The 16,940-nt window shown below is 36.9% G+C and overlaps 1 protein-coding gene across 2 annotated transcripts in view; it reads right to left on the bottom strand.

The window, feature by feature from the left end:
- The window catches only part of CYP39A1 (cytochrome P450 family 39 subfamily A member 1), a 124,226-nt gene that overhangs the window by 87,430 nt on the left and 19,856 nt on the right, over window positions 1-16,940 (bottom strand). For both annotated transcript variants that reach the window (XM_078155332.1, XM_020993943.2), the window contains exons 4-5: window positions 13,225-13,374; window positions 8,713-8,800 (exon numbers count right to left, since the gene is read on the bottom strand). In XM_078155332.1, the coding sequence (XP_078011458.1) occupies window positions 8,713-8,800; window positions 13,225-13,374 (238 nt within the window). The remainder of the gene's footprint in view (window positions 1-8,712; window positions 8,801-13,224; window positions 13,375-16,940) is intronic.

Raw genomic sequence — 16,940 nt, 5'->3', positions numbered from 1 at the left:
TAAGTTTTAAAATGTATAGAGGTAGGTCAACCCATATCTCTCTGCCTCCAAATCCAAAGATCTTTTATTTATTTTTTAAAATTGCATTTGCATACCTGAATGTGATCATTGACGATTCTATTATTAATATGCACACAGACACATACACATACACAACGTGGAATACGTGTTCCACACAAAGCGTAACAGCTTCATGGTTTAAAGCAGTCCTTCTCAAAGTGTGGTGCATAGACACTTTGGGGTTCCCAAGACCCTTTCAACAGGGGTTCTGTGAAGTCAAAACTATTTCCATAATAATACTAAGATACTATTTGCCTTTTTTCACTGTCTTTCATGAGTGTACAGTGGAATTTTCCAGAGGCTACATGACCTGTAAATTAAAAACTTAAGTACAAACATGGAGAATGTGTTACTATCTCATCTGTAGAATTGCATTCTTGTCTCACAAATGGATGAATTTATAGATGTGGTTAGACTCGGTGTTTTTTTTTTTGTATCCATCCAGTATCAACACTATCTCATCACCAAAGAAGATCTTCTTTTATATGAAATGCTTGACAATACATACAAGTGGTACTGAAATATTCAAAGTGTTGAATAACTTTTTAAAAAATCTCATGGCTTATCCCAGAACAACTGTATTGATGTTTGCACTGATGGAACAAAAGCAATGGTAGCTACAACTGCTGGTGTCTTAGCATTAATCAGGGCAGTGGCACCAAGCAAATGATGTGCTTTCTATCAAGCCTGACTCTCCATGACCACACGTGAGGTTTTCTTAACATAGATACTAGAGTGGTTTGTCATTTCCTTCTCGAGGAAACTGAGGCAAACAGGATTAAGTGACTTGTCACACAGCTAGTGTCTAAAGCCAGACTTGAACTCATGTCTTCCCGACCCCAGGCCCAGTACTCTATTCACTATGCCATCTAGCTGCCTCAAAAAAGTGACTATTAATAATCACTGTATTCTTCACCACCACTTGCTGTTAAAAAATCCAGTTTCACTTAATAATGTCCTTGTGAAACAATAAAAATTATTCATTTTATTAAATCTTAAGTACATGTCTTTTTAATATGCTGTGTGCCAAATCTACAAAGCCTTATGCTACATGCTGAAATAGAAGGGTTGTCTAGCTGTTCAGTCATTTTTTAGTTGTATCCGACTTCTCCTGACCCCATCTGGGATTTTCTTGGCAAAGATATTGGAGCGGTTTGCCATTTCCTTCTCCGGCTCATTTTATAGATGAGAACTGAGGCAAACAGAGTTTAAAATAATTTGCCCAGGGTCACACAAATAGTAAGTACCAGAAGCCAGATTTTGAACTCAGGAACATCCTGAGTTTTCCTGACTCCAGGCCAAGCACTCTGTGCACCATGGTGCCACTTAGTTGCCTATGGTTATCTTAAGGAAAAGCATTTGTGGGGCTGAGCTGCAAGCCGAACTGGCCAGTTTGCTCATGGAACACCATTTTTACTTGAAAGAACAACTGAGAAACAAATGATGGTTATTCAGACGGGTATTTGGCAGACATTTTTTTTCTAAAATGAACAAAGTAAGCCTGTCTTATAAAGGAAAACAAATGACAACATTTGTTACCAATCATAAAATCTGAGCTTCAAGTGAAAATTAGAATTTTGGAAAACTTACGTCTGCCACTGTGAGCTTGACAACTTTCCAATACTAATTTTTTTTTTCTGATCTTAACACTGAAACAAAATCACACTAACAAATGAAATTCTTTAGACTGTTTAATGAAATGTGTCAATATTTGCAAGATCTCCATAACTCAGTGAACAAATATTTTCCCAATTACCAATGATGTTAGAAAATCAGGCATGGGTTAAAGACCCATTTGGGGTACAGAATAGATCAATGGATTTCGTTATAGCAGAGAATGAAAAATTCATTGATGTGGCTTCAGAGTCCACATTACAGCTAACCTTTAAGAAATGATCAATAATTATCTGCAAAGGCTATTAAGATTCTCTTCCCTCTTCCAACTATCTCAGTAAGGCTGTTTTTTTTTCCTTTTTTTTTTTTACATACTTCAACCAAAACAACATATCACAGTAAGCTGAGAGGCAGCTAGGTGGTCCGGTAGATAGAATGCTGGGCCTGGAGTCAAGACGACTCATCTTCCTAAGTTCAAATCTGGCCTCAGACACTTACTAGCTATGTGACTCTGGACCAGTTATTTAACCCTGTTTGCCTCAGTTTCCTCATCTGTAAAATGAGCTCGAGAAAGAAAAGGCAAACCACCCCAGTATCTTTGCCAAGGAAACCCCAAATGGGGTCATGAAGAGTTGGACACAATTGAAATGACTGAACGACAACAGACTGAACTGAAGAAGTAGAGACGAAAAACCAATTGCCTACTATTAAGCCAGACATCAAAGAACTTTGCAAAAACATTTTAAAACAAAGGTCACTACTCTCCAATATTTTTTGGTTTTGGAAAATAGTTACTTTTCATAAAAATATTTATCTTAATATAAAATGGGTTTATTACTACTAATTTTAAATGAATTAATAAACTGATATTTTAAAATTTATCAATAGCTATAACCCATATGTAGAAAAAATCTTCAGGGTTTTTCAAAAATATTTAAGAGTTTAAAGTGGTCCTGAGGCCAAAAAGTTTGAGAACTGCTGATTTAAAGGAAAGAACACAAGATATGTAGACCTGGTTGCAAATTCTGACTGTGCTAATACTTACTACATGAGTGACCTTGAGCAATATCTCTCTTGGCCTCTAACTATTCTCCTATAAAAATGAAGGAGCTGGATGAAATGATCTCAAAATGTTGCTTTTAGTCCTAAAGTCTTTGATCTTAGGTAAGCTATATGCAAGGTCTTCATTGAGTCTACAGGATTTTAAAACTTTCAATAACTTAAGTTGTTTGTAACATATCTCTAATATCTAATCTTTATTTAAAGTCAAATTTAGAAAGTCAATATGGTACAGTCAATAGAGAGCCAGTCTTAGAGTCATTAAGACATGGGTTCAAGTCTTGCCTTTGAGAGATACTGATGGGGTGACCTTGTATAATTCATCCAAACTTTCAGTGCCCCAGGCAATACTCCAAGAAAGGAAGTTGCAGAAAAGTGCCAACTTGCAGTAAGAGGATGATTTTTCTCATTAGGAATTTCACATACCAATGAAAACACAAATCAAAAATCATGTATGAAAAAATAAAATATATTCATTTAGGAATATTCATTTCAGATCCCGTGACCAGCATAAAACTTGCTACAGGAGACAAGGATATAAATTGAATCCTATGGCTGGTATAACTGAAGTCTATATCAAATGGCAAAAAAAATTAAACTGCTTTTAAATGAAATTTACCTACTATTTCTGTCATACCTACAACCTAAGTTGTTTGAAAAATAAAAGTGCCAGAGAACTGTACAAGCATTAACTGCTTTGATTTTGTGGATAAAGAACTTCATATTTATTAAAAAATATCACAGTATAAAATGAAAAAAATGTACACATACAGAGTATATGATATCAAGGGGAACTTATTGGTTTTGGGAGTCGAGAATCTTGACTCCACCTCTGCTACCAGCTAATTATAATGATCTTGGACATGTCACTTAATTTTTATGTGCCTCAATTTCCTCATGCGTAAAGTGAAAGAATTGGATTAGATGATCTTTGAGTACCCATAGAGGAAAAATAGGAACCACAATTATTTCACATTGTGCTGATGGACTAATAATGTAGACATGCCTAAAAACTACCTGGTGACCTGGTATTACAAACTGCCCAAACCCCATGCAGGGACAACAGAGGAAGGCCACAGTAGTATTAAACGCTGGTGTAACAATTACTTTCTTTTCTTGGAAAAATGACCCTGAAAGGCTGTTCTTGCTGAATGTCTCCTAATCTCCGTTTGATGGCATCAGGAAATAACTTTTCAGTGACATCTCTGAGCAGAATACTTAGGCAAACCTTCCTACTTCTCCTAGCACTCAGAGCATTCTGTTTTCTTTGAGGATACCCATCTTAAGGCCAGACAATGTCAACAGAAACTATATCCACAGTTCAAGGTGGTAGGATTCATCAGGATGTTGCAACAGCAGTGGTAAGAAAATTCACTAATAGATTAAATCTGATGACTAACACCAGGGACTGGCTCTTCTTCAGAGCTCATCATGTTGAGCTCAATGATCAGTATGTCTTCCATTTTTTTTCTAGATCATTCCATAATCTGAACATATCTATTTTAGACTCTTAAGTGCTGCAAGGAATAATTAAATCAACACCCTCCGCCAGGATTTAAATTGACTGGATGTAAAGCTCTCTACTTTTTCGTTTAATGTCTTCCTGACTTCTGAGTAGGTGCTAGAACATGCTTCCCACTTTCCTCTTTCCTTCTCCCATTGCTGAAGCCAGTCCCATGCAGACCCAACCAACTCTCTTGGAGGTGGCAGTGCTCGCCCTAACCCCCTGACCTAGTGGTCGAGGCAGAAGTTTAAAAGTTTTCATACTGATTATTTGCATTTTAATGTTATTCAGTTAACATATCCACACTGTCATCTATACATGACAAATGTATAGACAAAAAAATAAGAATAACTATAACCCGCTTTAAAAATCACTCTCAGATTTCTCCTTAGCTAGTTTGATGAAGCCTATGTTGCATAATGGCAGCCAGAGCCTGGGAATGTGACCTATCACTCCACAGAGAATGTAAACTACCTTGAGTAAATGTAAACAGCAAATGAAGCTCCAACTATCACAAGGGAGAACTTACGTAACCCTGGGCCATCCCTGGCACTATACCTTCCTGCTTCTGTTTCTATATAATACTGTACTGATCTGGGGTTGATGCGGGGATCCATTTTACTTGGTCCTGCTGCCACCCAGGGCAACTGGTTTCTTATGAGTAAGCTCCCTCAATTAACCCTATTAACCCCAATAAAACCTATTTAATAACCAAACTGGTATGGGGCCCTCTTTCTTTGGTATCTCAGTATTCTCTCAGAGGGTATATGCCACCCTACAATTGGTATAATCAGTACAGAACAGATCTGGCTCCTTATATATGTGCAGTGATGATTTATCAGCTAGTATTAACTTCTACATTTTATAAGACAATAGATCCCTTCATTAAAAGTGGGTACTACAAAATAAGGCCATTGGTAAATCCCATTGAGAAAGAACAGAAATACCAGATGAAAAATAGTAAGTTTCTCATAAGAGTTTAAACTATGGTCTGTTTTAACAGTCTAAAATCTATTATCACATTTTAGTAAAACCTCAGAAAAGAAAATGAGCTTGTACATAAAGCCTACAAATTTAAAATTCCAAATTCCTTACAACTTTGTTAGAAATACTTAACTCCTTTTTCTCATCTCTATACTCCTTGACATCAACCCCATTCTCTCCCTTTTACTCCAGTTTCTGATGAAAAGATGGCCTTGTTCCTCATCAAGAACAATCCTTCCAACATGACCTCCATCACATTCCCAACCATGTTCTCCAGCAAATTCAGCCCACAATCATCATCATCTTCATTCTTTTTGTCTTTGGATCTCTGTCTTGTTCCTCTGCCTCATAATCATTTTATTTATATCTATTTGCTCTTTCCCTGTTGCCTATCAATGTACCCAAGACATCTCATCATTTAAAAAGAAATCACTAGATTCTATGGTTCCCTCCTAGCTATCATCCTACATCCCTTTCTCAAACTCCTTGGGGGGAAAAAAAACTGTCTGTTTTGCTTTCACTTCCTTTTTTCATACTCTCTTGTAAACTTGCAGCAATATGACTTCTGACCTAATCACTCAACCGAAACTGGCTTCTTCAAAGCTATCAAGGAACTCCTTAATTATTAAATCTAATGATTGTTTCTCAATCCTTATCCTGCTTCTCCTCTCTGTAGCATTTGACATTATTAGTCATACTCTCATACTGGATACTCTCTAGGTTTTTGTGACATGACACGGCTCTCTTCTGGTTATCCTCCTCTTTGCTGGATCATCACTCATCTCATGTCCCCTGTTACCATGGCCCCTAAGATTCTATCCTGAGCCCTTTGTCTCTTCTCTCTACACTATTTCACTTGGTAATTTAATCTCCTCCCATGAATTCAATTAACATCTCCATGGAGATTATCTATACATCCAGCCCTAGTCTCTTTCTAAATGAGGCCTTTCTTGTTCTCCTCAAATAACAGCGTCTTTTTCTCCAAGATTATTTTGTATCTGCTTTCTATGGATTTTCAATATACCTATACAAATGCATATGTTCTTTCTATTAGAATAAAAATTTCTTGAGGGCAGGGGTTATTTCAATTTTGTCTATCACCAGCATCCAGCACAGAGCCTGGCACGTAATAGGCACTTAATAACCAACTGATCATTTCTTGAATCTGATTGATGATATATCACTTACAAGCTATTTGAAAAAGAATCCCTACTCTAAACTAATTGTATATAGAAAATGTAATACTATGAAGAAAAAAATAAAAGTTTTAGAATGTGTAATGCTACATGACTAGAAAGGAAGTAGTCAACTTGGGGACAAAGGGCAGCAGAGGGAAAGGAGCCTGAATACTTCCAATTTACTGTGTTCTTACGGCATTCTTTCAAGACAAATGGGTTACAAAGGGAATGTTTTCACATAGGAATAAAGAGTGATGATTGGTCAGGTTTCTTATATAATAATGTAATGAGAACACTGTATGAGAAACAGTGGAATGGTGGACAGATCACAGGACTAGGGAATCAGAAAAGACTTGGGTTTGAATTTAGTGTCATATGTACTCAAAGTGTACTTTTCAGTAAGTCATTTAACCTCTCTGAGCCTCAGTTACCCCATCTGAACAATAGAAATAACAAGAATATTGTTGTTCAGCCATTTTTTAGTCATGTCCAACTCTTTGAGATCTCACTTGGGTTTTTTTTGGCAAAGATACTGAAGTGGTTTGCCATTTCCTTCTCCTGCTCCTCTTACAGATGAGGAAACTGAGGCAAACAGGGTTAAGTGCCTTGTCCAGGGTCACACAGGATAGATTTGAACTCAGGACAAGAGTCTTCCTGACTTTAGGCCTGGCACTTTATCCACTGTGCCACCTAGCTATCTTGTGATAATAACAGTACCTGCCTCAGAATGAATGAAATAATATGTCACATTCTGAAAACCTTAACATTTTATCTAAATGTGAGGTGTTATGATGACCCAAACTGCCTTCTATTTAAGAGAATTAAGTAGGAAAATTAGCCAAAGTCAAATTAGAATGTTTATATTTCACTCTGGTAGCTTTTCTTGATTTGGAGACTTATTTCCATTTAAAAAAAAATGATACTTCTGCAGATTTCTTCCAATCTGAATAAGAAAAGAATAATCTGTTTATTGGCATTTGTCATTCAGGTATGTTTTGAGGAGCTGTGGGAAAATAATACATAAGTATAAAATTAATCATTAAGGCCATTCCTTACCATTTTTACTCCCCTGATTCTATCCATAACCCTACATACAATCTCAACATGCTCTGTGCACATGCTCAATACTTCGGTATCCGGATTGGATATAGTTACAAAGTGGAACTTAGAAAGCTGCAGGACTTAATCGGCACATAAAAATATGTGAGGAAAATGAAGCCCAGAGAATTGGAAAGACTTCCCATAGCAATACCACTGGTTAGAACCTAGAACCAAGGCAGCTTCACTCCCACTCCACTGTTATTTGCATTACACCATGAGGCCATCCTCTGTTTGAAGAAAAAACCATGATAGCCTAGACGTGATACATTGGCTTTTATAGAACTTTTTTTTCTCTTTTCTTCATCTACCTATTCTTTTTCCTTTATAATTCAGTCAAATTCGCTGTTCTGATCATATCACTGCCCTGCTCAAAAAACCTCCAAAGGTCTTGGACTCCCTATAAAAAATTACCCTGACATTAGCTGTGTATTTAAGGCTCTCCATAATCTGGCTCCAGTGTGTCCTGGTCTTCTTGTCTCCAGAAGGCAGAAGTAGGGCAAAAGGGTAGACATCATAAAGAGGAAATCTGGACTTGAATTAGGTAGAAGGTTCCTAACAGCTGGAAAAGGGCAGTGGGCTGGCCTGGGAGGTGGTAGCTTCCCAATTACTACTGGTCTTCAGGCAAAGTCTGGATGATCAGTTTTTGGATATGCCATAGCTGGATGCTTTTCAGGTATAGGTCCAAGGTTCCTCTTTTATCTCTGAGACTGTGATTTTATAATAGAGTTCTAGCCTTATCTCACCCTGCTCCCTTCTATGATCAGGCCAAAATGGGCTCCTCATTGTCTTCTCCATCCATCTTACCCTCTCCCATCTCCTTGTCTCACACATTATTCCTTCTCTCTGGGATGAACTTTCTTTTCCTGCCCAGTATTCTTACCCAACATTTCTTGAAATCCTTAAGAGTGAGACAACCCCTCCCTTGAAATCTTAGCTGAGTTCATTACATTGAAGAGATCTCTTACTCCACAAATTTCTCAAAGCAATTTCTTTTGGCATCTCCTTTAGAATTATCACATTCTGTCTTATATCATACTTATTGGTAAATATTTCTTCCCTGCCCTCCCATAGTGATTATGTTTCACAATTTATTGTTCTTAGTACAATGCTTTGCACATAGAAGTGTTTGTTTGTTATACTGCATTGAAAAATCCAAAATAATTCCATATTTCAATTCAATTTAATATTTAGCAAAGATCTGAAAACACTTACCAGATCATCTAAAGTTTCATTCTTCTCCAGATCAGGAATGCTTTTTTCTAATAGATTTAGAAGCCACATTTTGGATTTTGACCAGTTTCTATGGGTAATAAGAACAGTTAGAAATTCATTTGAAAGGCATTTTTGACGTAGCTAGCACTACGATCAAAAAACATAAACTAGGGTGCTGTATTGCTGTGAAAGTTACTTCCATGAGCTCCCTTTTTCAGATCAAGCTAGAATTCCATACACTTGAACAAATATTCATAAATAAAAAGGGAAAGGGGGGAGGGAGGATGTTGTCTTAGCATGTTTTGCAAATTAACACTTAGATCCTTGTAATATTAACTTTGATGAAGGAAACAGGTTGTTACAAAGTGTCCTGTCCAAGTTCATTCATTGACTTTTGGGAAATAATCTATATTATATCTACTAAGTACCACTGAAACTTGATGAGATGAAACAAACCCATGACTAGACAATGGATGGGCAGACCTTTTTCAAAAGAAACAGGATAGGTAAAAAGGCAGGTATGTTAATAAGGTATACATATATGAGAAAATCCAGGAACCAGAATGGAAAAGTATAATAAAAATATTTGAGTGGATGAAGGAGGAAGAAATACATTACTTTTGTCAATGGAGTACACCTGGTACACCATCAGGACAGAAAGAAAACACAGATAAGGATTTTGGAAAACAAATCACAAGCCTGGGACAGAGGCATGATGTGACAGTCATGGTAAACTTCAATTATCTAGACATCTGCTGGAGTTTTCAGCAGTTAATAACTTCTTGAAGTTAAAACAGTTAATAACTTCTTGACTTGCCTTATCAAAAATTTCATCCTTCAAAAGGTGGAGGAATCAACAAAGGGAAATTTCATTTTGGAACCGATTCTCAATACCAGGGAAGAACTGGTGATGAGGGTGGAAATGATGGGAACCCTACAAGAAAGGGACCACTCTGTCCTGGAATTTGCAGATAAGAAAGGAAAATGATTCAATCAACAATATGAATACATCCTAGACTTGGGGAAAGCAGATTCCAAAGGATTCATAGAAAAGATAGCTAGGATCCCATGGACTAAAATGTTTCAAGGAAAAGCAGCCCAGAACATATAACAGATTCTTAAGAATTAAATTGGGGGGGCAGCTAGGTGGCTCAGTGGATAAAGCAATCAGGAGGACCTGAGTTCAAATCCAGCCTCAGACCAAACACTTGACACTTACTAGCTATGTGACCCTGGGCAAGTCACTTAACCCCAATTGCCAAAAAAAAAAAAAAGAATTAAATTGTGAAAGAACAAAGAGCAAATAATTTTAATGAGGAGGAAAAATAAGATCTGCCTGAAGAGTCTCAAGTAGATACACAGGGAACTCACCAATCAATGTAGATTTTTAAAAGAAAGGACAGTAGATGGAAACAAAAGGATGGAGATGAATCTCATAGGTAACAAGATAAATAGGAATCTTGTAAAAATGTCAGAAACACTAAAATTCAGAATGAACTGAGGCTAGAGAAGAAACCTAAGACCAAGTGAAAGGAGAGAGGTGTTTTACCTATGTAGGAAAAAGGAAGATGCAAAAAAAAGGTTAGCCCTTTGCTCTAGGTAGATAGAATTATAACTTAAAACAGAGGGGAAAAGGAGGAGCACATCCATTTTTACTTTCTTCGCTTCTCCGCAAATGAGAAATGAACCATGTACTGATAATGGCAGAATGAAAAAGGATATACAGGGAGTTGACATGACAGATAAGGAAGGAAAACCTGCTTCCATGGATGATTCAAATTCCCTGGCCCAGATGAACAACACTTTCAGATCTTAAGAGAACTGGCAAATGTGATTGCTGGGCCCCAAGCAGCGATGTCTGAAAGATCATGGGAAACATGAGTAGCTCCATGAGATTAGAGAAGGGGAAAGGTTTGCCTTATGTTTTTTTGAAAGAGAAGATAATTGAGTCTTTAATCTGTAGGTCAACGAACTTGACTTCCATTCCTGGGGAAATGCTAGAACAGACCATTAAAGAGATAGCTGGCAGACATCCAGAAAGGGACCTAGGGATTACAAAAGAGTCAAAATGACTTCATCAAGAACAGATCATGCCAGATTAACTCCACTTGTTTTTTTTCCCCCCAAAAGAATCACTAAACCACTAGAGAGGAATGTTGTATAGTTTACATAAATTTTACTGAAGCTTTTGATAAAATAGCTTTTATTATTTGTGTGGATAGATACGGATTAGGTGATAATACAACTGGATGGATTCAGACCTGGTGGGATGTGCAAACTCAAAGGACAGTGTTGTTAACGGTGCCATATCACTACAGAAAGAGTTTTCCAATAGAGTACCCCAGGGATCTGTGCTTGGGCCTTGTACTGTTTGACACTTTTATCAAATACTTGGATAAAATCATGTAGTATAAAGCACATTCATCAAATTTGCAGATGACATAAATCTGGGAGGATAAGATAATATACCACATGACAGAGTCAGGATCTAAAAAGATTTTGATATTCTAAAACAGTTGTATTAAACTCAAGCAAAAAGAGATATCTGGAAGCCACATGACTTTAAAAAACTGCCAATTAGCACTATCTACATTTTGTGGTTGTTTCAGTCGTGTCTGACCCTTTCTGACCTCATCTGGAGTCTTCTTGGGAAAGATACTAGAATGGTTTGCCATTTCCTTTTCCAGTTCATTTTACAGATGAAGAACTGAGGCAAGAGGGTTAAGTGATTTGCCCAAGGTCACACAGTTAGTAAGTCTCTGAAGCTAGATTTGAACTCAGAAGCTAAGTCTTTCTGACTTTAGCCCACCATACCACCTAGCTGCCCATCTATATTTTACTGTAGTTTTATTTACTTTGTTAAACATTTTTCAATTACATTGTAAGGTGGTTCAGGCTGTATTCAGGCGTTTTAAGGAATCTATCTGGCCCCCCGGCTGTAAGTCTGACCATCTGTTTTGGATTGGGCACAAAAGTCAACATCATGAGTATAAGATGGTGAGATATGGATGGATAGATAATGCTCTCAAAAATATATGATTATTTCAGTGGCCTGCAAGCTCAATATAAGTCAGTGGTGTGGAAAGAGAAAGAAAAAAAAGCTGATGAAAACGAACTGCATGAAGAAAGGCAAAGTTTCCAGAAAAAGAGAGGTGAAAATCACCAATAAGAAACCAGATAACTTCTTTTTGGGTGTGGCATGTTATGGACAGCTTTGATACGTGGGTTGAAATTAATGGCCAATGAAGTCTGTTCCAACTTTCAATTTCTGTGATCCTCTGAAAGATCCCAAAATGATCTAGACCAAGCCTAAATTACCCTCTTTGCAAACCTGACCCACTACTTCTGGTTCTGTTCTTCTGAAGTCAAACCAAACTAGACTAATTCCTCCTTAACATGACATCCCTTCAAATCATTGGAGAGGTATTATGTCCCCACTGAGTCTTCTCTTCTCCAGGCTAAACATGTCCAGTTCCTTCAACCAATCTTCAAATGACTGGGAGTCAAGACTCTTTACCACTCTGGTTGCCCCATTCTGGACATTCTCCAGCCTGTCAGTCTCCCTGAATTATGTAACCAGAACAAATACAATACTCCAGGTGAGCTCTGGTGATAGGAGAATATGGGAGGCACCAGAAGCAATGGATGGAATTTGCCAAGAAGGCAATTTAGACTTGATGTCAAGAAAGACTTCCTAATAATTTTGAGTTCTACCTCAAAGAGGTGGGCTACCTCAAGAGGTGGTAAGTTCCTTCTCCTTAGAGGTTTTCAAGCTTCCACTGATGAGTGGATAACCACTTGTCTAATATAGTATATTGGCTATACTTCTATTAGAAGTTGAAATTAATGATGAATAAGGTGCTTTCCAACTTTCAAATTCTGTGATTTTATGAAAGATCACAAAATAATTTGGCAAAATATATGAGAATAAGTGTCATTACACAGAAGACAATTACTGCTAAGTAGAGGTGAATGGAAGAGAATACTGTATAAATTAACGGAGAAGAAAACATATATTTACTTTCTTTAGGGGGAGAGAACAGGAGAGGTAGAGGAAAGTCCTGAATTCAGAAACTGTCAAAACATTAATATTAAATTAGTTTCTCTTTTATCCATTTTATTTTGTGAAAAATGAACCACTGACCTAAGCCAGCTTACTTTATTTCTCAAAAAATAGTAAGGACAACAATGTCTGGTTCTCATTGTTTCAACAGTTGGTCTCTGTAACTAAGGCATAAAGGAATTTTTATCCCTAAAGCTGATAATGAACTGTGAATGAAGGAGAAAAAGGGAACAAAATATTAACATACCATTTCCTTTCTTCCCTTACCACCTCTTTGCACATTAAAGTTAAAAATCACAGAGAAATATCTTCGTTCTCAACGTACTTAAAATCTTGCCTGAAATAGTATATGGCCTCTAAGTTTTTCTTCACTGAATTCATCCCTTCCTTATTATGGCCAAATGAATAGAATTGTGTCCATCAATGAATTCAATAATATGACTCTCTACCTTAAAAAACATTCTGGTATCTGACCGCCATTTTGAAAACCATCATCATAAATCTGAAAATGTTTGAGGAATTCTTGAATATTCTCCTGGGTTGTTGGATATAAGCCTTTGCCAAAAATAGTATTCACCGTGACAGGATACAGGGCATGCCTAGGGGAAAAAACAACAACAACAACAACAAAATCAATCATAGGATCATAGTTTCATGGTTGTAGAATTGGAAGGGACCTCTAAGGCCAAATAACAAAGCAGTCAATGAACAAGTATTTCTTCTGAATAAGCATTTATTATTCTCTTAGCACTTCCTATATGCTAGGCATTATGCTACTGCGGAAGGCACAAAAGAATGGCCCCTACTCTGAAGGAGCAAAATGCTCCTTATTAGAACAAAATGCTATTCTAGGCCCAAAGGAAAAAAATATTCACACCTCTGTATAAAGGAATGCATGCTATAATAATTTCATCTTTATATTAAATAATGATAAATCTAGAACAAATTGCACTGAGAGAGAAAAGCACCCTCAAGTTGCTTTAACACTTCGTTGCTCAAGTAAAAGGGGCTTTAATGGTGGCTAGGTGGCACAGTGGATAGAGTGCCAGGCCTGGAGTGAGGAAGACTTAATTTTCCTGAGTTCAAATCCTCTCTCAGACATTTAGTAGCTGTGTGACCCTGGGCAAGTGACTTGCCCAGTGCCTCATCTGTAAAATGAGCTGGAGAAGATTTTGAAATGGCAAATCACTCCAGTATCTTTGCCAAGAAAACCCCAAAATGGGCTTATGGAGAGTCAGACATAACTGGCAAATGACTGAAGAACAAAATCTGTGATCTTAGGTAGGGTCTACTCAATCTCTAAGAGAGGCTATGACTTCTGCCTTTGTAAAGAGTAGGAAAAAGGTGTGCCCCATCAATGTAGGGAAATTGCTCCATCTCTCCTTCACTCACCAGCTTCCAAGATGGGTGTCACACTAGAATTACATCTACAACGTTTCTAGGGCAACTAGATGCCACAATGGATAGAGTGCCAGGCTTAGAGTCAGGAAGACTCATTCTCCCGAGTTCAAATCTGTCCTCAGACACTAACTAGCTGTGTGTCCCTGGGTAAGTCACTTCACCCTTTTTTGCCTCAGTTTCCTCACCTGTAAAATGAGCTGGAGAACAAAATGGCAAACCACTCTAGTATCTCTGCCAAGAAAACCTGAAATGAGGTTATGAAGAGTCAGACACAGCTGAAATAACTGAACAATATATCCCTGAGGATCACAAATGGAAAACTAGAAGAGATCGTAGCAATCACCTTATCCAACTCCTTCATTTAATAGAGAAAACCAGGGCCAGACAGATTGTGCAAATTCCCTATGGTAACACACAAACTAAGTGGCAGAGGGAGGAATTTGACGCTAAACCCAGAACTCATACCATTATACTATGCTGCCTTCCCTATCCTGATTTCTGCTTCACAATCCTTATTTTTGGCTTCCCATCTCAAACTCTTCTTTCTAATCAAGCTCCCCAATGCTATCCTAGAGCAGATGATTTAGACTCTTACTTAGGCCATCCCTATATATTCTTCTCCCCAGTCTTTAAAATCCAATATCATTACCATCAACCATCTGTTCTCTTTCTCTCTCTCTCATTTGTGCCAAAGGAGAAAGTATGTCTAACATTTTCCTTGGTAAGGATAATCCCTTCTACCTATACTCTTGAGTTAACGGGGGCTTGAACTAGGGTGATGGCAGCAGAAAGAAAAAGGAGTGAGTAGATGCAAGTGACATTTTCAAGGATAAAAAACCATAACCAAAATATTGACTTGGTGGAGTTGGTGACTGATTGATCTGTGAGGATGGGGAATGGGGAAGAAGCAATTAAGTTCTAACCTTTTATCCCAACTCCAGATATGGTAAAAACAAACAAACAAACAAACAAAACCAAACCTTGAAACTCTTCACCTTTAGCTTTTGTGATAACTTCATTATTTTCAATAAAAAAATTTGTGAAGTATATTAACTAACAACAATTTTCCTTAATGAACCACCTACTTTTATTTCTTTTTTTCCCCAGTGTCTTTATATATTATTTTAGTTAATTTGAACTGGTTTGCACTTTCAATCAGAATTTCACAATTCAGAGAGCTCCCATTTATACCCCTTAATAATGTGACTTTCAAAATGTGGTCAGGTCTACCTAGAGAACAAGTTTAATTGCTAAGATGGTTATTTGGCTTTTCCCACCTATCAAAATAAGAGTCATGAATTATTTTTATATATATATATATATATACATATATATATATAGACACACACACACACATACATACATTATATATATAACCATACATATATACATACACATACATATATACACATATAGGTTTAGAAAATGGTATTATTCAATAAACTTAAAATGACTCAACTAATCCCTTAATGACCACATCTGAAGACAAACTTTTGACTTCCCTACCTGATAACTCAGTGAATCGCTGAATCCTATAAATAAGCCTGATCCATATTTTGCAGATGTTCACGATTCAATGACACAGCTTTCCTTTAAAGGAAAGATCAAGGCAAATAAATTCAATTTAGGGTAGTTCCATTGCTTCAAGGCCTTAAAACTGATGCATTGCATAGTTAACAGCTACTTGAGAGTCAAAGGACAGAGTAAGCTAGCTATGAATATGAGAAGTGTTTTCTTGATTCCTGTGCTATCCGTTGGATTCCCAGCTTTATGGTGATGCCCATAATTTTTTGGAGGGGAGGAGGAAGGGAGGGTGAGAGAGGTAGAAGGGAGTAAACCAAAGGAATACATTGGGGACTGGAGTTCTTGGCATAAGATTACATCACCTAATACATACTAAGAGTTTAGTGAATGATGAGAAAAGTCTCAATGCCAGTACAAAGAAAGACAGAGGTACAACTCCTTTCAATGACAGGAAACCTCTAGCTGAAGAACAGTAAAGTGAAATATATTTTAATATGATTTAGTGGGGAAAGCATTGGTTTTAAAGTCATACGATATGTATTCAAATCCTGATTCTGAAAAGGACTACCTATATGACACTGGGCAAGTCACTTTCCATCACTGGTTTGGAACTTTAACTTGCTATAACGCCTTTCATAACCCCTAGGCTTAGTGGTTCTATATCCCTGTTAATAATGTATACATTATATACTATAGTATATATTATATACTATACATATATACTATATTATATGTTATAATGTAAACATTAAATACAATGTTTCCTATTTAAGATTTCTACCATTTTAAGTACCAAACTTCTTCCATAGTTGTAAATAGAGATATCCCTTACTAGAACACACAAACACATACATACACACACAAACATATAACATCTATATTGTTAAATAGAGGCCTTTTTTCTCCTTATTATAATCTTTGTGAAAGGTTATCTCCCCCCTTCACCCACCCACCATCCCCATCTCTAGCTATATCACCATTCATATGGAGAATAGAAATTATAATTTTTGTTTTCTTCATACTTATGTAATTTCACTATCTTGCCTAATCAAGGGTTGAAAATATCTCTTCCTGTCTCCAAAATTGTGATAATGCTCAGATCAGTACAAGTGTAGCAGTTTTTGTTTTGGGTTTTTTTTTTTGGTAGCATTCTGTTCTTTAAAATGATAGATTTCCATATACTATGCATAAACATAAAGGCTAAGCCCCCATCCTACTCTCACCATACAATTCAACTGAT

This window comes from Phascolarctos cinereus, unplaced genomic scaffold (genome assembly GCF_003287225.1).
Source record: "Phascolarctos cinereus isolate Bilbo 61053 unplaced genomic scaffold, phaCin_HiC Scaffold_5;HRSCAF=322, whole genome shotgun sequence".
NCBI classification, from domain to species: Eukaryota; Metazoa; Chordata; class Mammalia; order Diprotodontia; family Phascolarctidae; genus Phascolarctos; species Phascolarctos cinereus.
The sequence above is the reverse complement of the archived record's forward strand: the minus strand, read 5'-3'. Positions and strand labels throughout refer to the sequence as shown.